The sequence below is a fragment of the Halichoerus grypus genome, chromosome 6 (genome assembly GCF_964656455.1).
Source record: "Halichoerus grypus chromosome 6, mHalGry1.hap1.1, whole genome shotgun sequence".
Classification (NCBI taxonomy): Eukaryota; Metazoa; Chordata; class Mammalia; order Carnivora; family Phocidae; genus Halichoerus; species Halichoerus grypus.
In genome coordinates, this window is record NC_135717.1 from 54,860,408 (window position 1) to 54,887,619 (window position 27,212).

The 27,212-nt window shown below is 41.5% G+C and overlaps 1 protein-coding gene across 1 annotated transcript in view; it reads right to left on the reverse strand.

Annotated features, from left to right (window-relative positions):
- ITGA8 (integrin subunit alpha 8) overlaps positions 1–20,947 on the reverse strand; it is a 179,612-nt gene extending 158,665 nt beyond the window's left edge. The window contains exons 1-2 of the mRNA XM_036097039.2: positions 20,506–20,947; positions 19,677–19,810 (exon numbers count right to left, since the gene is read on the reverse strand). Of these exons, the coding sequence (XP_035952932.1) occupies positions 19,677–19,810; positions 20,506–20,711 (340 nt within the window). The 5' untranslated portion in view covers positions 20,712–20,947. The remainder of the gene's footprint in view (positions 1–19,676; positions 19,811–20,505) is intronic.
- Positions 20,948–27,212: the final 6,265 nt, after the last annotated feature.

Consider the following 27,212-nt stretch of genomic DNA (forward strand, 5'->3'; position numbering starts at 1 on the left):
GGGGGCTTTTGTTCTCTGGCAGCTTTCCCTGGCAGCTTTACGTATCTCTTCTGAGAGTCAGAGCAGAAGAGATCGTTTCCAACCCTCTGCCTCAGAGTAGAGAAATCGTAGTCTGTTCTTCAGCGAGCTCTCCATGCCACACTATCTCCGTTTCTGTCTGTTCTGCTACAAACTGCAGCATCCTGGGTTGTGCGCCCCTCAGCAGCGCTCCCAGTCCTCACCTCCAGGTCGGGGCGCGTCTCTGCCCTTTGTGCTTCTAAAACTGCCAGCTGCTTCCAGTTCACAGGTACACCCTACCACTCCGGTTTCAGCCTGGGGCACTGCCCTAAAGTCCTTTCCCTGCTGATTCCGGTCTGCGAGTCTGTGCCCTGTCCCCAGCACGGGAGGCTATTGCTCACCGGTGGTGCAGTATCCCAACGGCTCGGCTCCCTCTCCCTGCCGTTTATCCTCTGATAGCTGCCCATGGAATCATGGCTCCCCACTTCACACCTCAAAACCAACTGCCTGCAATATTCTGTTTGTAGAGATCCAGATCTATCTTCTTACATCTCAGGCTGATTTTGTGGGTGTTCAGAGTGGTCTGGTAGATACCCAGCTCAATTCAGGGGACCGGTTGGAATAGGGTCCCCTACTCCTCTGCCATCTTTTCACATGCCCCCTAAATGTACATTTTTTTTTTTATCCAAAGAATTCAACTTTCAGGATTTGGTTCAATGGAAATAATTACACAAATGCTTTAAGATGTAATATGAAGATATTTGCCATCCTGGTTGTGATAGCAAAACTGGAGCTTAAATATTTATATCTAAGGGATTCAAACAGAAATTTCTGTTATCTATAAAATAGTTTACTATCCAACTGTTAAAATATACATGACAGACTTGTATGCACTGATTGAGGATAATGTCTACAAAATATATTTTTCTTTGTTAGCTCTTCCAAGGCTTAAAGAAAATAGAAAAAGGTACAAGGACTTAATATAACAAACACTTATATTCCTACCAGGCAGAATTGACAAGCTTCTTCACATTTACAAACATGACAGTATCCTTTGACAATTATCCCCAGCTCCATTCCCCTCCTTTCCTTATCCAGAGGTATCCACCATCGTGAATTTGATGTGTATACTCCTGGCCATTTAAAACATAATGTCCATGAATAATACAGAACAGTAGTCTGAAATTTTTTTTCTCTAAAGGAAAGAAAAGACATACTTTAGGTTTTGCACTCTCTATGGTCTTTGTAGCAACTACTCCTCTCTGCTCTTGTCACAGAAACAGCCATAGACAGCATGCAAAAGAATGGGCTTGGCTATGTTCCAATTAAATTTGTGCATGGACCCAGAAATTTGAAATTTATATAATTTTCATGTGTCATTAAATGTTATCCTTTTACAAATTTTCCCCCAACCATTACAAAATGTAAAAACTACTCTTAGCTTACAGGCCATACAAAAACAGGTGGTGGGTCAGATTTAGTTGTAGTTTGCCAACAATTTCTTATTGAGTATGCCTTTGTGCGTTCCTTTTAATTGGAAAAAAAAATGGTACTATATTGTCTGTGTAATAGTCTGTGCTGGTGTTTGACATTCAATTTTATCTTTGTGAGAGATATCTGTGTTTAGATAGATAGATGGATAGATAGATGGATAGACAGATTTAGCTTTCTTTTTTTAAAGATTTTATTTATTTATTTATTTTAGAGAGAGAAAGAGATTGAACACACACAAGCAGGGGGAAGAGCAAAGGGAGAGGGAGAGAGAGAATCCCAAGCAGACTCCCGCTGAGCGCGGAGCCCAGTATGGGGCTCGATTTCCCCACACTGTGAACATGACCTGAAGCCAAAATCAAGAGTCAGATGCTTAACCAACTGAGCCACCCAGGCGCTCCTCGTTCATTCGTTTTAATTCTTGCTTAGCATTGTATCCTACTCCATTTCCATTTTAATTATCCATTCCACCTACATGTCAACATTTTTTTTTTCCCCATTTTTCTACTACATCCTTATATCCATCGCCACCTACACATGTGGAAGAATGTCTGTCTGGCACCAGGGTAGAGATGACATTGCTGGGTCACACAGAGTCACCATATCTACTTCCTCAGCTGTGCCACAGCAACTACAGTTCCCATGCACACCAGCAGCGCCCAAGAGAAGGGTCAGCAGCTCTTGTCTTGTATGTTTGTAAGTTTCTGACCAGCCAGATGAAATGGTACCTCCCTTTGTTCTGTCTTCATTGGCATTTCCCTGATTATTAGCAAGGTGATCATCTTTTTCTACTTATGATGCACACACCTTTTTCTTCTGTGAATTTCCAGTTCCTATCCTTTGTTCATTCTCTTGTTTGGTGATTCATTTTCTTGATTTGTAAGAATTCGACATATATTCTGGGTCTTGATTCTTTCCCCCACATATATGTTGCAAATATCATTCCCTGATTTTTGCTTGTCTTTTAACTTTGTTTATGGGGTTATTGTCCAACTGGAATTTGTTTTTTTTTTCTTTAACATGATGCGCCCAGATATCTTACTTATTTTCAATATGAAAGGCCAGTTGTCCCAATACCAGTTATTGAACTATCCATCTTTATTCTTGGAGAGTTGTAATTCTACCTCTGCAGTGATTAACTCCTGACATGATCTCGCCCCTGCCTGCCTTTCCAGCATCAACTCCTCCAACTGCCCAGGATCGTTAAGCTGCAGACACATTGATTTTCTGTCCCTTGGACATGCTCAGCTTTTGTTGTCTTCTTATTGCATTTACTATTCCCGCTGTGACAGTTTTTCACATGGCTGAGCACTATCTGAGATGATCTTGTTTTTTGGTTTGCATGCTTACTGTCTGTCTCCTTCAGAATATATGTAAATCCCATGGGCGGAGACATTAATTCTCTGCTTCATCTCTGTATTTCTCACTTTTAGGACGGTGTCTGGCACATGTATGCCCTCCATAAGTTTGTAGAATGAATGACCAAGCTCCCATATAATTTATTCAGAAGTTTGTCTAGGATATTGGTTACTATGATCTCACTTTCTTTTTTTTTTTTTTTAAGAATTTATTTATTTATTTGACAGAGAGAGACAGCGAGAGAGGGAGCACAAGAAGGGTAAGTGGGAAAGGGAGAAGCAAGCTTCCTGCTGAGCAGGGAGCCTGATGCGGGGCTCAATCCCAGGACCCTGGGATCCTGACCTGAACCGAAGGCAGACACTTAATGACTGAACCACCCAGGCACCCCATTATGATTTCACTTTTATCTCAAATATGATCTGGGGGCCGCCTGGCTGGCTCAGCGGGTAGAGCATGCGACTCTTGATCTCGGGATTGTGAGTTCAAGCCCCTGTTGAGTGTAGAGACTACTTAAAATAATAAAATCTTAAAAAATAAAATAAAATATGATCTGGGGGAGAAAAACACCCTAAAGATAAAATCAAAAGATTTGTAGGCCAAACTGGAAAATTTAGATGGGTAGCAGCAATCAAATTGATTTGGCTTGTCCCACATTTCTGGGCTTTGAAGCCACCTCTCTTAAATCGGAAGCTTGGTCTCCGGGCAGTCTGGGTACAAATCCAAGTGGGTGGCAAGCCTACTAACTTTTGGTTCCTTTTTCATGAGAATATTCATTTCAGAGCAGGAACGAGGGAGTGTAGAATATGGTGCACATATGGGCTCCAAGCAGATTTTTCTAATCATTTAGCTTGGTCAAATGGGAGGAATTACAAGAAGTGAAGATAGAGCACCACGGGGGAGAGAAGGGAAGATCGGAAACTGACACAGGTGCAGCAAAACATTCTGGTAGATGGGGGGATTTCTGAAAGCTATTTATAGAGAAGTCCTCGACCTCGTGCTGGAACACAGTAAGCTTCCTTATACCTTCAGTCATCACTTTAAAGTGCAGGGCCTTAGGGATTTTCTTAAAGTTGTTGCAGGAGCTGTCCAGACATTTTTAATCAGGAAAAGGGTAAAAAGAGATCTTTAAACGTTTGTAATCTTTCCCATAATCAATGTATGCTGTAAAAGTTTCATTTAAATTGAAACTACATATCTGAGAACAGGGATTACTCCTTTGTAAAATTCAAAATAATACAGCTGGTGGCGGGAGAGCTCCTTGTCGGAAAGAAACAAATCCAAGAAAAGAACCTGGGTTGATTTTTATGCCCCAGAAAATCAAACTTCCAAATGTGTGATTCCCGATACCCTAAAACCACTATTAAAAACCATTAAAGAACAGCTCTGTCAGCTTCATACTCTTCATCATCTTAGTGTGAGTTTTCAAGTATTTGAGGAAATATCACAAATTCATTTTTCCATGTAACGTTTAAGAAATTGAATTGTAATTGTAAATTGTAATGTTATTCCCCCCCCCAAGTTTTATTGAGATATACTTGCCATACAACACTATAAGTTTAAGGTGTACAGCATCATGATTTGACACACACATACACACACACACACATATATCATGAAATGATTACAGTAGTAAGTTTAGTAAACATCCATCATTCTCACATACAGATACAAAAAAAAAAAAGGAACTTTTTTCCCCTGATGGTGAGAACATTTAGGATCTACTCTCTTAACACCTTTCATATATACTACACGGCAGTGATAGCCATAGTCATCACGGTGTACATTCCATCTCCAGGACTTGTTTATCTTATAACTGGAAGTTCGTACCTTTTGACCACCTTCCTCCAATTCCCCCCACCTCTGGTAACCACAAATCTGATCTCTTTGTCTGAGTTTTTGTTCTTGTTGTTGCTATTGTTTTCTCTTAGAGTTCACATATAAGTGAGATTATACAGCATTTGTCTTTCTCTCTTATTTCACTTAGTGTAATGCCCTCAAGTTCTGTCCATGTTGTTGCTAATGACAGGGCTTTCTCCTTTTTAATGGTTGAATAATATTTCAATGCATATATATACCACATCTTTATCAATTCATCTGTTGATGGACAGAAATGTGTTATTCTGATTAAATGAATTTTATAAACATATTATCTACATATGCAAATATGTGTGTGTGTACGCATGCACTCATGCACACACAGACACACAAAAATAGTTTTCCTGTCTTCATCTAGTAGATCAAATCTAAATGCCTTGCCCTCCACAACATAGGTCTGGGGCCCCACACCTGATGTCCAGGGACAGCATTTCTTTCCATTCAGATAAATTCCTCTCTGTTCCCTATTGAGTCCCATTCCTAGACTTCCTATATGATGTTTTTCTTGCAAAATTCCATTCTTCCTTGTTTGCCAACTAATCCAAATCACTTCCTTAAAACCCTGCTTTTTAGCGGAGAGTAGAATGGTGGTTACTAGGGGGTTGGGGGAGGGAGACAAGAATGATAGGGTTTAACAGTACAAACTTGTAATGAGTATTAAATAAGCCATAGAGATCTAATGCACAGTGTAATGAATCTAGTTAATACTACTGCACTATAATGATGTAATGTGATATTTTTTCAGTGGCAATCATATTACAATATATAAATGTATAAAAGTAACATGCTTTAAGTTTATAAATTTTAACATGTTAAATTTATCAAATATAAATAAATGAGCAAACAAATAAAATAATTGAATGAATACAAATGAACACCACACATTGCATCTAAATAGTGGAATGAAGTAAACCAAGCTATTAAATAAAATATCTGTCATCAAAAAAAAAAAAAAAAAACTGTTTTAAAATGTATGGCCAAAAACTCTTTTCAAATCAAAATTCTTTCATATTTTTGTTTTTAAAAATTCAAACACTACAAAGTAATGAAACTTGCATGAAGAATTATATAAGGCACTAAGTGGAAAGTCATTGGAATCCTACTCCCTGGATATAGTAGCTGTTAAGTTTGGTAAGCCCATCCAACCCTTCAGAGTTTAAGAGGCTTTTAGCTCATTCCTCTAGTCTAAGACATTTCTTTTCTGGAAATCATGAAAGCTTTATTTTAAATTATTATTTTCAGATCACTATTTAAATGTTTGTTTCCATACATACTATGTAGTTTTCCTGATCTAGATGAGAATATAAATTTTCTGCTACAATTATTTCCAAATCTATATTGTCTTACCAAGAATAAAGATCATATTCCCAACTTGATTTTTTAACAACCAATAGTGCCTAGCCAGTGTTCTTCAGACATTTGTTTAGTAATAATACAAATGAGTTTTCTATATCATATAAATCATTTGAAATGTTTTTCATATGCCAGTTAACTCAGGTCGTATGTAAGGTTTGTTCTGGAAATACAAATGGACTTTTGTTGTTACAATGCAAGTGATTTTTTGGGTAGATGTTCTGTTAATTTATATGATGCAGCTAGGGGAGCAAATATTAATAAATGAAAGACTCATCTCTCCAAAGGGAAATGGTAAGCCACCTCTGGCAGATCAGATTAAAAACATGAAGTAAAACAAAACAAAACTTCCCTACTATGACATGAAAGTCTGAAAAGCAGAGCTGAATACACCTGAATTGTATAGAGACATCACCTTTGACCTCATCTGCTCCAACCCCACTCATCTGCGCTGACTAGAACAGTTTTCTCTTTCAATTCACCTGCGCCTGGGACAGACACACAGCTCACATAGGCACACCCATGCACACACATATACCCATACACATACACATACACATCAAGCTTCAGCTCTGACCTTTAATGATGCCTGATTCTCTGAACAGCTGTCCCTGATACACACTAAGCCCCCCTCCAGACAGAGACAGGAGCCCTTCTTCTGCACACCTAAAACCTTCTTCACTCTCTGCTTGTACAGTACTTGTCTCAGACTACAGCTGCCTGACACTGATGCTCTTGTCCATTGGACTTGAATATCACATGGTCAGAGAGTACGTCTGTCTTGTTCGCTTTCTATAGCTAGTAAAATGGTGGCCCCATGAACCAAGCCAGGGGCTCGGCATGCATCCTTGGCAATCAGCAATGCTGCACTCTCAAATTCCATTTGCTAGTCAGTTCCTGTTGATTCTTTCTTCTGAAGCCCTCTCAAATCCGTCCATTTTTTCCATACCTGTTGCCACTCCTCTAGTTGTGACCACCATTTCTTTAGCCTCAGTTTCTGCAACAGCCTCCTGACTGGTCTCCCTTCCCCCAGGTTTGCCGCTTACGAATTCATTCTCTATCCTGAAGCCAGAGTTCTCATACCACCCTTACCTCGCCAGTTCATCTCTTCGTTCCCAAGCACAGAGATTTTCTTTGAGCTCCTTGAATTCCTCAGACTTTCTCTCAGCTCTAGATTTTCTCACACCTGGTCTCCAATGTCTTGGCCATAGATACAGCTGGGGAAATGACAAGTCTCAATATAGCTTCTATGTCAGATTAGCAGGCGCACAGCATGCTTCTGTTTAGTGCCCAACAATTTATTTGCTTCAAGAAGTAATGAAAACCTCTCAGCAAGGGAATCTCAGGAAGCAGATTAAATGACATAAATCTCTTCAATATGACCTCAAAGCAATGCTTTTAAATACAGGATATGATTGGGTTTCAGGATGAAGGCTGTATAAACTTGCCTCCCAATAATGCTTGCAAATGTATTTACACTAACTCCTGTCATATGCTTGCATTTTCCTTGGGATCTCATCTCTGTTGCCGGAAGATGTAGTAAAAAGGATCCCAACCATTCATTTAACAAAATGGTTCATTTTGTGGTTAAAAAAAAAAAAGAATCACCATTTCCAATGGCACATAAAATCAGCTTTTCAGAATTCAAATCTTCTGTGTCTGCAGCATATCCTCATGGAAGATTAACACTCAGGATGGAATTGTTCTCTGGGAGATCTTAAATCCTATCCCAAATGAGTAGAACCACACCATAAGGTGGGCAGAGGCAAAAATTTATTCCTTTCACAAATAAATTCAGATTTATAAATTTGCATGGTCTCTGCGCACTGCCTGCTAATCACTCCTGTGACTTCACTACTCAGTTCATTCCACCCTGGGACTACTCTTCACACTTCCTCAATCTCCCAACCTTCTCATGCTCAGCTGATAACTTCACTTCTTATTTCATGCTGTCCCCTTTGGTCCTCTCATTTTCTCTCTCGAAAACTCCACCGCAACCACTTTTGTTTATCAGCAATAACTTCCCGTTGCCAAAGCAAATGTTCCCATTTCCATCCTCACTTCACTCCACCTCACAAGACCTGCTTCACTGGCTTCATGACTTCTTCCACCTCAATGGCCCTCCTCCCCAGTGCTTGTTACACATCCTCCTCAATTCTCCAATATTTCTCCAAATGTTGGGATGCCCCAGGACACAATCTCAACCGTGATCTCTCTCTTCTCATTCTCTTCTCTTGGCTGTGTTTTGCTTCCCCCTTCTCCCACTATACTCAATCCCCAAGGTGTGGTTCTGAATATCATCCACATACTCATGACTTCCAAATCTCAGTCTCCAAGCCTCTTGCTTGAGCTCCAACTCTACTGATCCACCTTCCCATGTGACCTCACCTGGATGTCTAATAAGAAGCTCAAATTTCACCTGTCTGGATTGGACTCCTACTATTTTTTTTCCAAGACTTGCTCCTTTCCTATTTTTCCCTGTCTCTGTCCCATTCCTCCATTACTCAGCTCAAAATTCTCTCTTTCTTCCACACCTTTCATCTGATCCGTAATGAAATTCTACCACCTGAAACTCTACCTTAATGAAATTCTACCATTTCAAAGGAACCCAGATCTAACCATTTTTCAACCCTAACTGCTATCGCCCAACCCTAACCATACTTCTCTGTCAGTCAACAATGGGGATAGTCTTCCATCTAGTTTCCTTGCTTGTCTACAGTCTGTTAAACTGATCCTTGGAAAAATATGATTCAAATTATCTTGCCTGTCTACTCAAAACCACCAGTGGCTGCCCATCATTCCTTGAATAAAATCCAAAGCCTTGACCCTGGCCTTTAAGGTACTTGCCTATATACTTGGCTCTCTGGCCTCATTTTCTGTCACTCTTTCCCTGACTTACTTCAGTCCAGTCCAGTGGCCTCCATCTCCCAAGGACACCCTCATCTCCAGATTTCAACAATGACTTCACTGCAAGCTGGAACACTACCCAACCCTCAATACTGCTTCATTCCCTCCCTCACTTAATTTAGATATTTGCTCAGATAGACCACCTCCTCAATAAAACTCTATCCACATGTAGTAAGCAAAAATAAGAGTCCCCCCAAATTTTACATCTTAACCACTCCCAAATCTGTGAATATTTTAGGTGGCATGGCAAAGGGGAATTAAGTTTGCTAATCAGCTGACCTTAAGATAAAGAGATTATCCAGGTGGGACCATTGTCATAACGAGGATTCTTTTTTTTTTTTTTTAAAGATTTTATTATTTATCTTTGAGAGAGAGAGAGAGAACGAGCAGGGGGAGGGGCAGAGGGAGAAGCAGGCTTCCTGCTGAGCAGGGAGCCTGATGTGGGACTCGATGCCAGGACCCTGGGATCATGACCTGAGCTGAAGGCAGACGCTTAACCAACTGAGCCACCCAGGCACCCATAACAAGGATCCTTTAGAGTGGAAGATGGAGGCAGGAAAGGAGGGCAAGAGACATGGCAGTGGGAGAATGACTCAGCTTGACATTGCTGGTTTTGAAAATGCAGGAGGGCCATGAACCAAGGAATGTGGGCAAATCTCTGGAAACTGGAAAAATCAAGGGAATAGGTTCTTCCCTTAGAGCCTCCAGCAGGAATACAACTGCCAAAACCTTGATTTTAGTTCAGTCAGACCTATTTTCAATTTGGCCTCCAAAACTGTAAGACAATCAGTTTGTGTTGTTTAAAGTCGCTAAATGTGTGGTAATTTGTTACAGCAGCACCAGGAAAATAATACCCACCCAATCTAAAATAAATACATGAGTGCACACACACACCACTCATTGTTCCCTTGGCCTTACCTTCCTTTTTCTCAGTCTGTCACTGGCTATGCACTGTAAACCCCATAAGGGTTAGGTAAGGCCTTGGGCTCTGTTCAGAACTGTTTAGAACAGTATCTGCTTGTAGAAAGTTATTAACACCCTTCTAGTCACTGAAATTTGATTTTATTGTTTGCTAACAAGAAGCTTTACTTTCAACTCCATTGTTGTCTTAAGATAATGTTTTCATAAGTAAGGTTAAAATTTACTGAAAGGCGCTTTGAGGGGGGAAAAGACATGATGATTGAATAGCATGTCCCCCAAGGAGCCTGATTGAAAGGATGAAGGATATTCAGTCTTGCCAGACAATATTTGTGGTAGAGAATGGAGTCCAGGTGGATCAGGTTAAGGACTGATTTTTGGTATAAAGTTTTGTTCATATCTTTGTATCTGCTGACAGAAACACCTTCGTTTCCTTGCCATGTATCTGCTCTCTACCATAATGTATGAGGGTTGGGACTGAAGTCCCAAAGAACCATTTCAGTGTCCCCAAAATATGTCCTACAAAATATGTCCAGTAGGGATAGAAGAAAAACGAGTTTTAATCACATTTTTCAAAGACAACCACTTTTATTGCATTTCCTCTCTGGTATTCTTTTAAAGGTTGTAGATACAATTTTGTTAAGTGTGGATAAAAAAAAGAAGTGTGAAATAAGTTGGCATGGCCTGCTTTGGCCTACCAAATGTGAGGAAAACTGGTAAATGTCAATTCTAGGCAGACGCTTTCACAGACAATGTGCAATTTTCTACCTGCCTTTACAGTTGAGGTGATCTTAAAAGCACACAGCAATAAGGAACCTCCATTGGCCTGCGTCCTTGGGTGACTTGAATAAACAGAGTCTCCTTACCAACTCATATTAAACATACAATGTGAGCAAGCAATACACCCGAGTTATTTGAAACCAGAGATTTGGACTCCTTTGTTACCACAGTAATACCTGGGTATGTTTTGGCCTAAGAAATGTGAAGATAAATAGTGACTACCAATAAATGTTCTCTCTTACAAACCCAGTGGGTTTCCTTAGTTCATGAATTCTCAGTGCCATTCCTAGGAGAACATGCATTATGAGTCTTACAGAGGTGTGCGATGGTTAATTTTATGTGTCAACTTGACTGGCTCAAGATATTTGACTGAACGTTATTTCTGGAGCTGTTTGTGAGGGTGTTTCCAGATGAAATTAGCATTTGAATTGGTAGGATCTGTACAGTGGTTTGCCCCCACGAGCAGCCCCTTCTTGTAAAAGGCTCTAGAAACTGTTATGGCAGACCATCAAGTCTATATTCCTATTGATTCAGGGACAATCGAAAATGAAAACAGGCAATACTTCTGTATCTTCTTATTTTTACACATATAATTGTTACTGAAAACATCCTTGGTCTTCAATATTTGGAAACATAAGTACCCATACAAAAATAGTGCATTTTTAAACTACTCCACCATCTATACATAATCTTCACAACCCTTCAGTGAACTCGATAACTTCATTTAGAAATTTTTGCATGTTTATTTTTACCAATATTTTTCCTGATCATAAATAAATACCTGTTTGTGGTTTTGAAAATGAGGTTAAAAAATGCATTTAAAAAAAGAAGAAGAGGGGCGCCTGGGTGGCTCAGTCGTTAAGTGTCTGCCTTCGGCTCGGGTCATGATCTCAGGGTCCTGGGATCGAGCCCTGCATCAGGCTCCCTGCTCTGCGGGGAGCCTTCTTCTCCCTCTTCCACTCCCCCTGCTTGTGTTCCCTCTCTCGCTGTCTCTCTCTCTGTCAAATAAATAAATAAAATCTTAAAAAATAGAAGAAGAAAAAATCCAATTTTAATCACATGTCCCAAAGACAGCCTCTCATCCTATATCCCTTCTTGTACTCTTCGACGGGTCTAGATACAATTTTGAATTTTATGTTTTTCACTTAACATTAAACAAAACCATTTCCCATAGTGATTAGGCCATAATTTTCTTGACTACCCATATTGAGGATATTTGAAAACATTACTTTTTTAGTGTTTATGCCTCCTTTCTTCTAAAAAAGGATTGGCTACAGTTTCAGAATTAATGTCTAAAACGTATTTCCCTTTGGGAACGGCAGGAACAAAGAAGCCAGAAGTACCAGAAAATCATGACTGGGAGAGAAGATGTTCTGGATGTTTGAGGACGTGGGCCCAGGGAGAGCAGAGCCATGTGTGTATGTGTAATATACATTTGAGAGATACCCAGTGCTGTGACGTATCGTGCTAAAGACATAAGTTGCGTGAGCGATGGGGGAAGCTGGAGACATCTGGGCAAGTCAAAGCGGATAACAACCGAGACACATGTGAAATGGAGCCATAACCTGAGTAGGGGGAGTTGGCTTCATCCCCTACACCTGTGGGGAGATGCTGTGCATAAGGTGGGCTGTGCACCATCCCTGCATAAACCTATTTCTGTAGTAATGGTGTGTGCCTCTTAATCTCTATACTTCCCGGAAACCAGGGCAGATGCATGCAGAGGCTTTTGCAATATCATATACAAATCTGTGTCCATATGTCAGGTATCAGAGGTAAAGAATAAAACTGAACGAATGTTAATACGTACATACGCTGAGGGTAGTTACGTTGATTGCGATAACTACAATACGTGTTTGAAATGAGGTCTCCTTAGTTTAATGACTACCAATGAGGGGTCCCACGTCTGAATTTCAGTATGGATAATATTACACAAGTATGATGCTTCATTGCAAAGGTTTATTCTTATTCATCATGTTTTCATTCACAGTTCTCTTGCCAAACATACTCTGAACATATAATCCTTTAGTTAAAGAATGATAAAGAAGGTCCTACATGATGATCTGACTGATTGTTCCCCCTTATTTAGAGGCAGCAGCCTAAGCTCTTCAAGGGTAATATGTGTCTCCTTATGCTGCCAGTTATTGTTACATCAGACCTTTCCATAGTCTGGGAGCTTAAAGACCACATGCTCATGGCAAATGGCCACAAAACCAAATTGAATCCCCACATCGAATAGACAACTCTCTAGCATTCTTCATAAAAATTTTCTTTCTCATTTTTTTTTTCACTTACAATCAGTAAGATTCACTTTTGGTAATACATAGTTCTGTGGGTTTTGACAAATACACACAGCCATGTATCCACCAGCACAATCAAGACACAGAAAGTTCCATCAGTGGGCTTACCCCCTGCTCCTCAAACTCCCTTGTTCCGCCCCTTTGGAGTCAACACCTCCTTCCCACCCCTAATGCCTGGCATTTTTATAAAGATTTATTTGTAATCCATGCCTTATTTCTATCAAAAACAATTAAAATGGTAAATGGTCACTTTTACCAATGTTTGTGGATCTAGAAAATTTTGCAGATCTTGGGGGCCATATACAAAATATCAGAGATCCAGCAATTGATCTTTCTGCAGGACTGAGATTTAACTTTATTTCTTCCGAACTGGTGTGGGAGCTGCCTGGCTAAAGTCCAATGGAATAATACTGGTGTATTAGGTAGATTATTTTAAGTATAAATCACCTATTGGTAAATTGTGATTTGCTTATGTACCTTAAATATCCATAATAGAATTAAAACTATTTTATTTTATTTTTTTTTAAAGATTTTATTTATTTATTTGACAGAGAGCGACAGTGAGAGAGGGAACACATCAGGCAGAGTGGGAGAGGGAGAAGCAGGCTCCCCGCTGAGCAGAGAGCCCGATGCGGGGCTCGATCCCAGGACTCTGGGATCATGACCTGAGCCGAAGGCAGACGCTTAACGACTGAGCCACCCAGGCGCCCCAGAATTAAAACTATTTTAAATCTATTTTAGGGTTTCATTACATAGGTGCACCTTGCTTGATGCATTAAATATGTTTTTGTAAGGATATACTTAAACTGAATTTTGGAAATTAAATATTATTTTCTAGGTGAGTGCTTTTAATAGGATCAATAATTAGTCTATCTATCTTCCTCAAAAATCTGTTTGTGTATCTGGATGGTGTCAGTCAGGGTGCACCTGCTCTGAACTTTTTTGATAAGATTGGCAATACTCTTCATCAACACCGTGCACAGATACAGGGCTCTTTATACACAGCAGGTAAAGTTTGAATGCACACATCTCAACTGGTCACCTTCTACATCCAAGTGCTTTTTTCTGCTTTCAGAATAATTTTAAGACAATTTCCTACCTTTCTCCCAGAATGCTGCAGCCACTGCACCGGCTCTTCCTGCCAAGAGCTTGGGAGCCTGTTCCATCTCACAGACCTCTAGTTTCTTGAAAGAATTTTGCAGATTAGGCAACAGGCGCCTGATGCTCATACTACTCAACTGGCCATAGAGCAGATCTGTTTCCCATTTCTAGTTAGAGTTTCAAGGACTTCCTTTTTCTAATTGCTTCCTCGGCTGCTATGTGCTGTAGGGACCACAGCCTCCTCCCTTCTCGTATCAGGACTCGGTTGCATTCTGTCACATGGAAGTCCGAGCCGTTTGGGAGAAGCTTAGGGATGTTGGCTGCATCTGTCCGGGCAGTGTGTCAGGTGTGGTGGCCATCATGAGTTGCTCCCAGAATAAGTGGACCATCCAGCTAAACCACCCTCAGTGATTCAGTGGGGTCAGCAGTGAATATATATGTATCTCTATATGTTTCTGATTAGCAGCAGTTATACTAATTATTGCATTATGAATTCTTCATGGAGCAGGTTCTATTTGAGTTGCCTCCCCCTCTTTTCCACTTTCAACCGAGCTTCCCAAAGCCCAGATTTCTGCTGTCCACGAGTTCTGTCACATTTGTGTTATTTCCTCTGTCATTTACTTGATAGCTCTGACCTACATTTTTCTTCTCTTTGTTCCTGAACAAAACCTGATTTCTTTCTGAGGAAGTTGGAAAAAGCAAGACTTATGCGACCAATATGTTTCCCAACCCTCACATGAGAAAAAGGGCACATCCAATATTATCAAAAAGCAACCCTTGTACCAGTCACAGTGCCAGACGCTTTAAGCTGCTTCTTATTGTGGGCTCACTTAACACAAAATAAAACAGACCCCCTCACCCAAAGGCTTCCGGTCCCCAAGCTAAAACACAATTCTAACAAAAATCTTACCATTACAGAGCTTTGAAATATCTTAACCAACTGTCTTCCATTTTAGGGTTTCATTTTGTTGTTGTTGTTGTTGTTGTTTTAAACACAAAGGTACTAAATTAAGGCCAGGCAAATTCTAGTACTTTTTCTCAGATGACTTCCAAATCTCAATGCCACCGCCCACCTCTTCCTGTTCATTCTTCATGTGGGTCCCTAATTGCCAGTGTTCCCAGCTGTCTTGCCTCCATTACTTTTCGTGTTATGATGATTATCATCATTAATTAGCACATGCCATTATCTGTCTCCTCAAAATGTTTCATTTGTGCATTTAAAATAATCAGATATTTGCACACTATGCCTTTGCCATGAGTTTGCCCTTCATCATTCCAAAGATGAGGCTCCATTCATTCTGTTTCTTCCCTCCCCCTTTTAGCAGGGGGGCTCTAATTTAGCAGTTTTATTTACTCCACACATGGGTTTGGAAAATGTAGGAAAAAGATGAAATGAACCTTGGAGTACATTTAGAAAGGAGAGGCATGAATTTGGCAGATGTGATGTTTTAAATTGTTTAAGACACGGGCACAGTCTAGACAGTTCCTGAGGCTAAAGTGAAAGAAATCAATTTGGTGAAGGGGGAATTTTATTCTAGTGAAGTAAGAGGGAAAGACAGACGGGAGATGAGAGAAGTGCTTTTTTGCAAGCACTTGATTTTGTACAGAGTAGGAAAATTATCTACTCTTTGCACTTGGCACCTCCCCCACCACCATATGCTTCCCTCAGGTTTCCCTCCTCCATACTTGAAAGGACCACAGATTTTAATAGTATTCATGCATTTGAAGTATTAGGCTATTTCTGGCTTCCTGGTTTTTCATTCATGATGAGAAGTAATTTTTAAGATCCAGGTTATGCGATAAGGTAAAAATAAAATAAATGATCATTTAATGAAAAAAAATCGAACAAAATGGAAGTTTAGAAAAGAAAAAAGGCAGTTGACCTTACAACTGAAGTTCAAGATCACAACCAGATTCGGGGACTAAATTATAGGCCAGTCTCCTTCAATGCCTAGGTTGAGAGAGTTTGTTAGGTTACCACCGTGAACACTAAATTGTACACACCCCAGGCAGCTTGAACAAGTTGAAACAATGTCATTAAGAGGTCAAATTTACTTGAATTCAGACGTAATAGTAAAGCCAGATGGAGAAAAGACGGGGAAGTCACGACTATCTTTTCAGAGGAATATTTGCAGTATGATACATATTTATGCCCGAGACATCGTGCTCTATTATGTGAACATCAATTTGTGGGTGCTCAACACTCAAAGCCACCACTTTGTCAAGCAGAGAAATTTTCTTCTTCTTTTGGGAAAACTGTACATGGCTGCCAAGGGGCAGAGATTAAGACAGGAGGCCGCTGACTGGGGACACTGAGGGGCCATAGCACGCTGTGAGGAGCTGTGGCAAACCAGGGACGTGGACAACCTATCATCCCCATCAAGACAAAGCCCTCCTTCTATGACCTCTGCTCTCCACAACCCTCGACCCCAGCTGCTTTTCCCTTCTAGATCTTCTCTGGAAGATCATTTTCATTGGAATTTGTGAAGGTAATTGGGGGTTGAGGGGAAGGAGGTGGGGAAGGCAGGGCAAGCAGGGCGTCAGCTCCATAGGATCCAACCCTGAATTTGCTCCCCATTAGGAACCGACTTCTCCCAGTCCTGGAAGGAAGGCAGGGTGAAGAGGCAGACTCTGTTCCAGGCAGACCTTTTTTCCAACCCTGCTTCTACTGCTTACCATGGTGTGGTCTTGCATGTAACTTTTTTAATACCTTTGATGTCAGTTTCCTTATTCATAGAATGTGTTTTATGGGTTATAAGTAAGTTGTATAAGTGGCTGGTACGTAGTAGGTGATCAATAAATGTCAAGCAGGTGGTAACATCGACTGCCAGACCCGGAGTCAGCAACACCTGTGTTTCTGCCTTTCATCTTTGGTTCCAAGATCACACTGTGCCCAAAGAACAGGGACTCCAACTGCAAAGAGCCCCATTGTTTGGGGCGCCTGGATAAAGAAATCGGTAGAAGTGATGTGTCGCGTGCTAGCACGCACTCAGTAGCCAACAAGGAGCCCCCGGGGTCCTCAGATTCCTTTTGCCCCACCATTCCCAGGCCATTCCCAACAGCAACCAAGGTTCCTGGGCCCACAGTACCCCCTGATGGCTAACATGGGGAACTTTCTTTTCTCAAAGACTCTTCTCAGTGGGACTCCCCCAAGCTTTCCCAGCTCACTGCTTTGTTCATTCCACCATGGACCATTCATTTCTCACAAACGTGCGACTTCCTCTGCCTTGCTTCTTTTTTATCTTCATTTTTTGCCCAATTATTTCAGAAACATCTATCTCCCTCCCCGTTTCTTCCCCTTATTTTGTTCCATTTATGAATCCTCAAATCACTACAGTTATGGTTGCTAAGTATAATAGTAGGAAGAGGGCATCTGTCTACAAAACAACAACAACAACAACAAAAAAAAAAAACACAAAAAAATCCAAAAAACCTCCATTCATTTAGAAGTCAAATAAGATATAGTGTAGAACCAACAGCATTATTCTCTAGAGCCCTTTGAGAGATCCAGATGTCTTCCTCAGAACTTGCACAGAAGGGATGCCATTCACCCCTGGCTCTTTCTCCAAGTAACACTGATCTTTTCTCGACATTCTTATTATTTTTCTATTTATTTAATTGCTAAAACTGTGCTGGTTTGTCTCCTACTGTTTCACTACAAATGTAACTCAGCTACAATAAGGGTTAAGTGCATTCCTGTGGGCTGTTCTGGAAACCAAAGCACAATCTTGCAGCATTAGTTCTCCATGGGAAAGTGAATTCAGATCTCCCCAAACAGTTGCTCTAGAAGGAACTTTTGGAAAATTTACCTATTGTAATTTAACATTGGAAATTTTTTGGTTGGGAGTGTTCAGTTTTTAAAAATTCATATTGATGTCTGTATTCTCTGGTTTTCATCTGTTGAACGATGACATCTACTGGGATTAGTACTTAGAAAGGTATTCAGATGTGACTTATCTGGGCAGACATCGGTTCTTCTTTTATCAAAGGAAAAATATACTGACCAGATCCTGATTTGGTATGTTATAGGAATGTTCTAGCAGGTTACAAAATTTATGTCCATGACTATAGATTGCTTCTTGGTAAAAATACAAGATTTAAAAATGTAAATACTTATTTCCCTTAACTTAAATTCAAATAATACTATTGATTTATGTCTTTATTTATCAAGGCTTAAGTTTTAGAGTCTTTTAGAAATACAAATACAAATGGTTTTGATATGGTTTATTTAAAAAGCCATTAATTTTATGCTTAATCCTGATTTAGAAAATTTATTCTCAAACGGAGGTAGGTCAGTAAGCAGAAACATTTAAAATCCCAATTGAACAACTAGTTAAAAGATATCTTTTACAAGTTAACATCAAGTGGCTTAATTTTTCTAATTTCTAATACATTTAAAAGTAAAAGCTTATGAAAATTGGTATGAAGTAACTGAGTTACTTAATAAAATGGTAGAGGAGCTATGGTGAGTATATACAGACACGTATGAAAAACATAATTTGAAAATGCTTTTATGAAGTATTTTCCTAATTTGGTCATAATTCAAGGTAAGCCTTGCATAGGATTTTTTTTTCCCTTTGAAATGGTTTTCATATTGATAGAATCAAAATTATCTTATTTTTTAAGATGGAAAGTTGCAAATCGGATAAAGTAACAGGTAGATACAACCCATCCAATTTCACCAAAATGCTGTGAAAATGGATTTTTTACATACATTCTAAATGCACACTAATGTAACAATGATGAAGAATGATGTCATAAAAATAGTTGTGTGGTGCAAAAGGTATCTTAAATGACTGATCATCAAAAAACATTATTTGAGTTCACATTTTTCTGAAAAGAGATATTTGGTTCCTGATAATGTATACCTTTTGAATTCATAAAGTTTTAAAGGTACAAATTAAAACATTCAGTGTTAATGTTTTCGAAAGCATTACGGTAAAATTATTTTCTCAGGACCCAGAGAAAACACGAGAGGAAACTTAACCAGCCTGAATTGGTTAAAATGTATTTTCCCTTTAATTAAATAAGAAACATCTGTCTAGGGATTTTGGAAATGAATGTAATCCATCCACACTCTGCCTGTACTAGTTTGCCTCCAATGTCCAATATTTTGAAAGAAAATTCTTTCTTTCTGTAAAGAATTAAACAGCAACATGGAGTGATGTCTGGGTCTTATAGCAGCTGAGTCTTGCCTCCGGAGTTTGGGCACTGGAAATGCTAAGGATCTGTCTTTTCCTGGATTTGTCCTTGGGAAACAACCAAACTCTCCATAATCAAGGTTAGGGTGGAACATTTGTATTTCTTCAAAGCATCCACTCACCCTGAAAATGCTCACCTTGGGACAGTAAGGAAACAGAAGGTACTAGGACGCACCCAAATACTCAAGGTCAAAATACCAAGGTTCCCTCTCTGGGGTTCACGCGACATTTTCCTCGCCTTCAATCAGGCTTAAGCTGATTTCTCTAGGAACCTGAAGAGCCCACAACACAGACTCTTCAGACAGGCCGAGTACAAACAAAATGGGGAATTAACTCCAGGATGGCTCTGGTTCCTTGAAACCAGGACCCACCGTTGAGAATGACAGATACCACTTACTGGTGTTGTCAAACGGTATCTGCTTGCACTGCGCAGACCCCTCGGCGGGCCAAGGACAGTAATAGACGGCTCCCCCTTCCACGATGTCTGGCTGGCTGGTGTTGGCTTTGGGCGCCCCCACCAAGACACTCGCTCTGCAAAAGGATTGGAGAAAATCACTCCCTGGGAATCATAAAAGTGTGCACATGCGATGCAGTCTCCCGTAGCGGCGTGCTCACTGAGACTAGGGTGGGGGTCGGGGGCAGAAACGTATTTATGATGGAGACCGACTGTCAAACTTGATTTCCTGTTGGAAACCTACGGGCGTCTGAAACCTGGTTTTGAAGAGGGTGCAAATCGTCCCAATTCTTCTCTAGGTGGAGCTATGTATACAGTGAGATGAGAGAAAAGGGGAAAGAAGTAGCAAAGGACAGAGCCCAGCTGCTTGTAGCCGACAGCACTTGCGCCCAGACACTTAATTGTTACAGACTATGCATAAACAGACCGTGTTGTGGTCCGTTGTTTTAACCGGCCTGAGTCTGTTCGGTCCCGGTCTCCCCTTTGTATGGTGCTCGAGTCTTTGCTCGCGTCCTGGGAGCTCCCCAGGACTTGCGTTTTCTATGCAAGCGGCATGTCTCTACTTCAAAGTTCCCAAGGCACATCTAGCATGGAAGGGGGACAAGAGGCGGGGGAGCCGGACGGGACCCCAAGTGCGCAGCGGGATGGAATCTCAGGAATCTCCTTCCATCGAGCTGCGGGGACAGGCGCGGGTCCCCCGGCAGACGGGCAGGGACCCAGCCTGTGGCCGGGTTCGCCCCCGCGCGCGAACTCCCTGCGCTGGGCGACTTACGTGCGAGCGGCAGGTATATGGAAGTCCACCGCGTAGCCGAAGTAGCTGCCCTCGGGGCCGCTGTACACCGTGAGCTTGTCCACGTCCAAGTTGAACGCCTGCGAGCCGGGGGTCCACAGCACGCCCAGCGCGGCCGAGAAGCACCAGAGGGGCGCGAGCGGCTGCGCCCGGCTGCCCCGGGGACCGCGGCGGGCTCCGGCAGACATCGCCCTGCGCCCCGGCGGGTGCTCACCGGGGAGCGGGTGCCCAAGACACCGGCCCGGCTCCTTCGCGGGGGCGGCGGGTGGCGGTCCGCAGGTGCCCGCGTCCTGGGTCGGTGCGCGCGTCGCGTCGGCGGTGACAGCCCCCGGCGCTCCTCCGCGCGTCCTCTGAGGTCTGCTACCCGCCAGCTCCCCGGCCGGCTCAGGGGCTGGCGGAGGGGATGCCAGCCCTCCTCTGGCAGCGGGAGGGGGCCCGGCGCTCTCACGGCGCCTCCTAGCGGCGGGTCCGCGGGCTGCGGGAGGGAGCCCGGGAGACTCCGGGCCGCCCGCGCCCCTGCTGGAGGCCGGCGCCAAGAGCCTGCTTCGGCCGCCCGCCTAGCCACTGCAGTCGCATCTCAGGGACGATCTGAATCTCGCACATGCCAATTCAGGCCATTGCTTTCGGGAGCTATGCCCCCCGCATGGGACGAGAGTATGCTGTAATTTCTCCTCAATGGAAGAATGTGAGAGCGTACCCCACCACGAGGCGAGATAAAGCTGGGCTCCTTGCATCACCTCTGCAGCCTGATGACCCCTCAGGGTCCATCCGTGTGTTCGTCTGCGGCTGAGCTCTTAAATCCAACAATACACTTTTCCACCCCCACCCGGGCCCCCTGCAGGGTAACTGGTAAAAAAAAAACCCTTTATTTAGCGCTTTCTTAAAGGCACGTGGGCCATGTGAATGCCTTGATACTAAATCTTCCGTGGCCCTGTGTAACTGTGATGAAGAGTAACAAAGTTAGAAACGTTCGAATTAATGATTTACCCTCAGCGGGGGTAGAAGCTGTAGGTTGGAATCTACAGGAGTCCAAACCTCAGTTCCAATTCAGGGGCACTATTGCTCTCTTTCTGTGTCCTCTGCTTGGAGGAGGGACTGAAGAATGAGTAGGATGAAGAAGAATGGTATAGATGCTCACATGACACGCTCTTATGGGGAAACAGGGCTAATGGGCAAACAGAGCGATTAAGTAAGGGTTAACCTGGGGAGGGGGTGCAGGGGATGGAGCTAAATAGCAAGGGAGTGTAGAGACAGGAAAGGTAAGCAGTTTCCAAAGTATTTTAAGGCAAGTTGGTGGCAGATGTAGACTTGGCCTGGAATTGGAATAAGAGGCTTGGATTTAGGCATTATGGGCGGAAAAGTTGAGGGGAAAAGTATCACTGACACCAGGCTGGGAGGAAAGGGTTGTATAAGGGATAGAATAAAAGAGTGGGTCAGGGAGTGGCAGGAAATAGGGACAGATCTCCAGAGACAGAGGATCTTAGTAACAAGAACATTTACTGAGGCTGAGAGAGCCAGTTCTAGAGCGGAAGCATGACACGCCCACAGGGATTCAAAACATTTGCTGGCAAGGAGGTGGGGGGGGGGGCAGCAGTTGTTAGAAGCAAGGGAAAGCCAAGGAGCTATCGCCCAGATGCACTGGGTGATGAGGCCGTTGACCTGATTCACAGAAAGTAGGGGAGGGAGAAAGCCACCTGGGCAATGAGAAGGGAAAAGGTCAGAGGATTAATGGCAGATGAAAGTGAAGGAGCGTCCAAGGTGAGTGTGAAGGTACCCAGTTAGAAGAGAAGAATACAAACAGTAGCCATGGGCAAGGAGAGGATGCAAGGTCCGTGGTGAGTCAGATGTTGGGCTTGTTGAGCCTGAGTTGAGTCTGGCAGCCCCAGAGGCTCTGAAAGCATAAATTTCCAGCCGTGGTCAGTCTGGCGGGGCAGATTTGGGAGGCTATCCACACGAAAACTCTGAGCCCACTGAAAAGCTGGACTTTCTCCTCTCTCTCACATCAGACCTCACTTGGTAGCTTGATTTGAATTTTATGTCTTTATCTTTGCTTGTCTTATCCCCGTAAAAATTGTAAAAAATCAATAAGCTATTGGATTACCTGGCAAATCATCACATCTGGATAATTTCCTAACTGGATAGTGCTTTTCCAGACAAGGACTTAAGAGTAGATGGTAGAAAACTTTTTTTCTTAGTCCAAAAGTCCATTTGTGTTGGACATGGAGTCTTGGGCTCTGGTCAGGTTACAATGTTAATAAAAGTGATGTTCCCTAGTAAGTTTCAATGAATAGTTCATATGCAACATACACATGGTCACATTCAGAGCTGTTACTGACATTGAGACTAGGGGATAACCTCAACTCGATGCCTTGCTGACACTGGCATGTTGAAATTTGGAAATTCCTCATATTGCAGGCAAATATTAGGTAGGAAAGGAATACCTAACTAGGTAGAAAGTAGTAACATTGTCTTAGACGTGTGCTTGGCCCCCATACCGACTTACTGGGCAGAAGTCACTATATAGTATAAAATGCTTTGATTTGTATAGGGCAGCACATCACCAGGGTATCCCCTTTTGTACTCCCTTGCTTTGCAATATTTCCAGTGTATTCTTTATCCTTGTATTCAAAATAGAGTAGGTAGGGAAAGAGAATTCTACTTACTGCCACACAAATGGGTACATGTACTGTTCCTCTTTTCTAATACACACTTAGTTCTTAACTTACACAATAAACTTATATTCTTAATGGCATCCCTTGTCTTGGAACAAGGTTTGGTGGTACCCTGGTATTGAAAGAGTGGAGGGAAAGCAAACTAACTTGAAGCTCTTTGACCTCCCTGGGAGGCCAGAAGCCTGAGAGAGTAGTAAATCTCTGAAGAAGCCAGGCAAAAAAAAAAAGAAAGAAAGAAAGAAAAAGAAAAGAAAAAAAACCCTGCAATAATTACAGGGACAGGATAGGTCTGAATAGGTGTCTTGTACATTTCACTCTTCTGACACATGGGAACCATGCCAATCAGTAAGGCCGGGGTGCTGTCAAAGAACACATGGACAGTGACAAGTCTCATGCTGAATGAGAAGTTTGACATTTTAAAGGTCTGCTAGCACTGATTTATTTGTCAGAAAAGCAAGTCTGGGAATTGTTTATCATGCATGTGAGTTTGTGTGTATGTTTAATACTGGGAAAGGTATACATCGTTGTTTCCCTAAAAAGAAAAGAACCCAAAGGTCAAAGATGGAACAGATTTGGCCCAAACTCTCCAAAAATAAATAAGTAAAAAGCACTACAGGAAAAAATGATCTCTGGGTTGCAGCCATGTACTGAATACTTAAAAATAGAGATGCTGTAACATTTAACCATTAGTGCATACTTTTTAACAGAAGACCAAATACATTTGTGACTTAATAACCAAGTGTTATTCCTACTATGTTTAAATCTATTTCTTTATGTGATAAAGTGCAATCCTGCCTTCAGATCAAGAGGTAGGAGAATCCTGACATGATTAATTCATTCATACAACCACATTTTCACTATGTTAATTAAACCATTTACAAAATAAGCCAATGTAAAAACAGTGTGTTCTTGAAGTTTCCAATAGCTTGAAAAATGAATGCACCAAAAATGAAAGGCAGTTTTTCAATTTCATCTTGTATTTTGGGTAATGATGGAGGAGATGATCTTGAGTTTTTCTTTTGCTCAACTATGCTCAGTTTTTTTTCATTATTAGAAACAACTGATTACTAGAAACCGGTCGGTTAAACTTGGGGCAAACTTTTAAATCCATCAAGTGTCTCTGCTAACACAAGCTTATGTCTGCAAATTTTCTATTCTGGTACCTGGAGGGTGACTCTAATTACAGAAAAATCTTTTTTTTTTTTTTGTCTTTTTGATAATTTTGTTCATAATTCTCTTTTGTGATTTCCCTTCATGATTTTACTAGCCACTTCTGAGTTACAAGGGCACAGCCGTGGCCCCCGTGTTGGCAGATGTTCAAACACAGCCCACAGTTTAGTTGCAGGAAAATTCCCACTAGTCAAAAACAGACCCTGACTTGATCTCTTTTTAGAATGAGACTTTTAAAAACAGCTCTGCTTTAAACAAAAAATAAAAATAAATAAAACAAGTCTTCCTCTAAAGGGAAGGTAACTAAGGAAAATAATGCTCTTTCAAATCCTTGACATTTGGGGATAAATCTTCCTGAGAGGCAAATCCCCAGGGGCACCTGAACGTATACTCGGGATCTTGAATAATTTACAGATTTCAGTTAGGGCCAGTTTGCTCCAGAATCCTGAAGAACCTACACAGGTCGACTGGGTTGGTGAGGTGGGCCTTTTACATAACTACTGGTCAAAGTGACTGAAGCAAACTTCTGGGGGCGGGGGGGCTCAGGGAACTCACAACATCTTAGCTGTAAACTTGGACTATGGCACCTGGGGAGTCCAGTTCCCACAGAGCTTATGTTCGAGGCCAAACCTAAGCTTATGCTGCCAGTGCCAAATAAGGCCGTAGGGATATATTCAAGGGGCTTATTATTATTATTATTATTATTATTATTATTATTATTAAATTTCAGTAAGGTTAAACCTTAACCTGGTTCAGGGCAGTACCATGCTAGTCTTTGGGAAAGAGGGTCACTTAAAATGAGGAACCAGGCATTCTTCCCCACCTGTGCACATACCAGGTGTCTTAGTCCATTCAGGCTGCCAAAATGAAATAACACAGAATGGGTAGCTTATAAAAACCAAAAATGCATTTCTCACAGTCCTGGAGGCTGAAAGGACTCAGCTGAGGTACCGAAGCTCTCCTACAGTAGGTGGGAAGTAATGGAGGAAGTCCTCCAATTGCAGGAGGACAGGAAGGCTGGAGCATCTGATTTGTTGATATGAGTGTGTTTTAATTTATTTTTATTTTAAGATTTTATGATATGAGTGTGTTTTAAACCTCAGGCTAGATTGCTGTGTTTATTCAGCCTCTGGAAGACACTGTCAGGGTGCCTAGGACTGCCCTCTAGTGTCTGTGATCCTATGGAATTTTCTCATGAAAAATAATTTAATCTCACAACTACTTCGATGGTTTTTTTTTTTTCATTAAAATGTTTCCCAATATTGAGTTGATCTCTCCTACATTCAACACTGTCTTTGTCTCCTTGTTATGGCTTTGCAAATCATCAGGTGAAAGAGAGGAAAAGAAGAAGATAGACAAGAAGGATGGAAGGAAGGAATTTGCCCATAAAAATAATATTTCTTATTTTCCCAGCTAACTGCAAAATCCAAATCAGATTTCCATGTCATCCATGTAAGGACTGTGTCTGATTCAACCTCACTTGCTTACTTGATTTTGTGGTTTGTTTATCCATTTTCTTTAACCATTCAGCAAGCCTGAGCACTGGCTATGTCTTAGGCACTCTGCCAGCCCTCGAGACACAATTGTGAGCTAAAGAAATAGAATTTCCTTCCTACATGGAGCCTATGATCTAGTGAGGAGTTAGGTGGCAGACAAGCTAGCCACCTGATAACATGATAATTAATGGATAAATTGATAAGCTCCAGGAGCAAAACTAAGAAGGTGTGCTTTGAGAATAATGGGGGTGAGGGTAAGGTGGAGAAGCTTTTATGAGATATTTTTCCTCAAAGAATACAGACATGTGAAAAGCCAAAGAATAAAACACACTATTCATGCCACAACTTTAAAAAAATATATATGGTTATAATCCTGTTCACCCAGATCTGGAAAACAAGGAATCCTATGACTTGTTTGGGGCCATTGACTTAGAGAAGTTTAGTTTTAGCAGAATTTATCTGTGTACAGGGAATCAAGTTAGGGCATTTAGAGCTCCTAGGGTACCAATGTATTTTGTCATCTGTGTAACTTACGTAAAAAGGCCTCCTACTTATTCATGACAGTGAGTTACACATGCCCATGGCCTTGATCATTTCAATTCCTCTGTTCAAGAATGCCCTAATCTGTTTCCAGTCTTAGCAGTCTTCAAGAGAACAACTTGAAGGTTGGAAGTGGATTTTTGGTCTTCTACTTAGATTGCTTAAAACGTGACTAACTGACTTAAGTTGACCTTTCTGGTTTTTATTGTTTTGACTTATTAAAAAATGTGTCCTTTTCCCAAAGGCCTCTGGGCACATGCACAAAAAAACAGAAATATGACAAGTTAAATTAAAACCAGCAGATGAAAGTTAAAATACCCTCATAAAGGAAAAAGAAAGACGCCAAGTCGAGTTACTAGAAGGAGAAAACTAAACCAAATGGATTAGGCTTAGCCCAGTTTTCAGCTGTTTGCAAGGAGGACTTGTTCAAAGTAGATCTTAGAGTAACTTCCTACAAAATCCCTGAAAAATTTTGCCACTACTTAGTATGGTACCAAATCAGGGAAATAATGGTAATTCCCAAAGAGGGAAGGGCTCTAAATTGTAATTATTTTTCTAATAATGTTGGGATTGTTGTTCAGCCCTTAGTCACTGTGTGATCTCACTCATTTGCATCTCATTCTTGCAAGGTGAGAGATTAGCCCTAAATATAGTGGACATTTCTCTCTTGAACCCTAAATTTCTGCTGTCAGCTCAATCATGGTATGATTCTCTGGAAATCAATGCTGTTCATACGTATTGAGGCTGTGTATAACGTAGGCATTAAGAGCATGAATTCCAGAGCCAGATATCTGGGTCCAGAGCCTAGTTT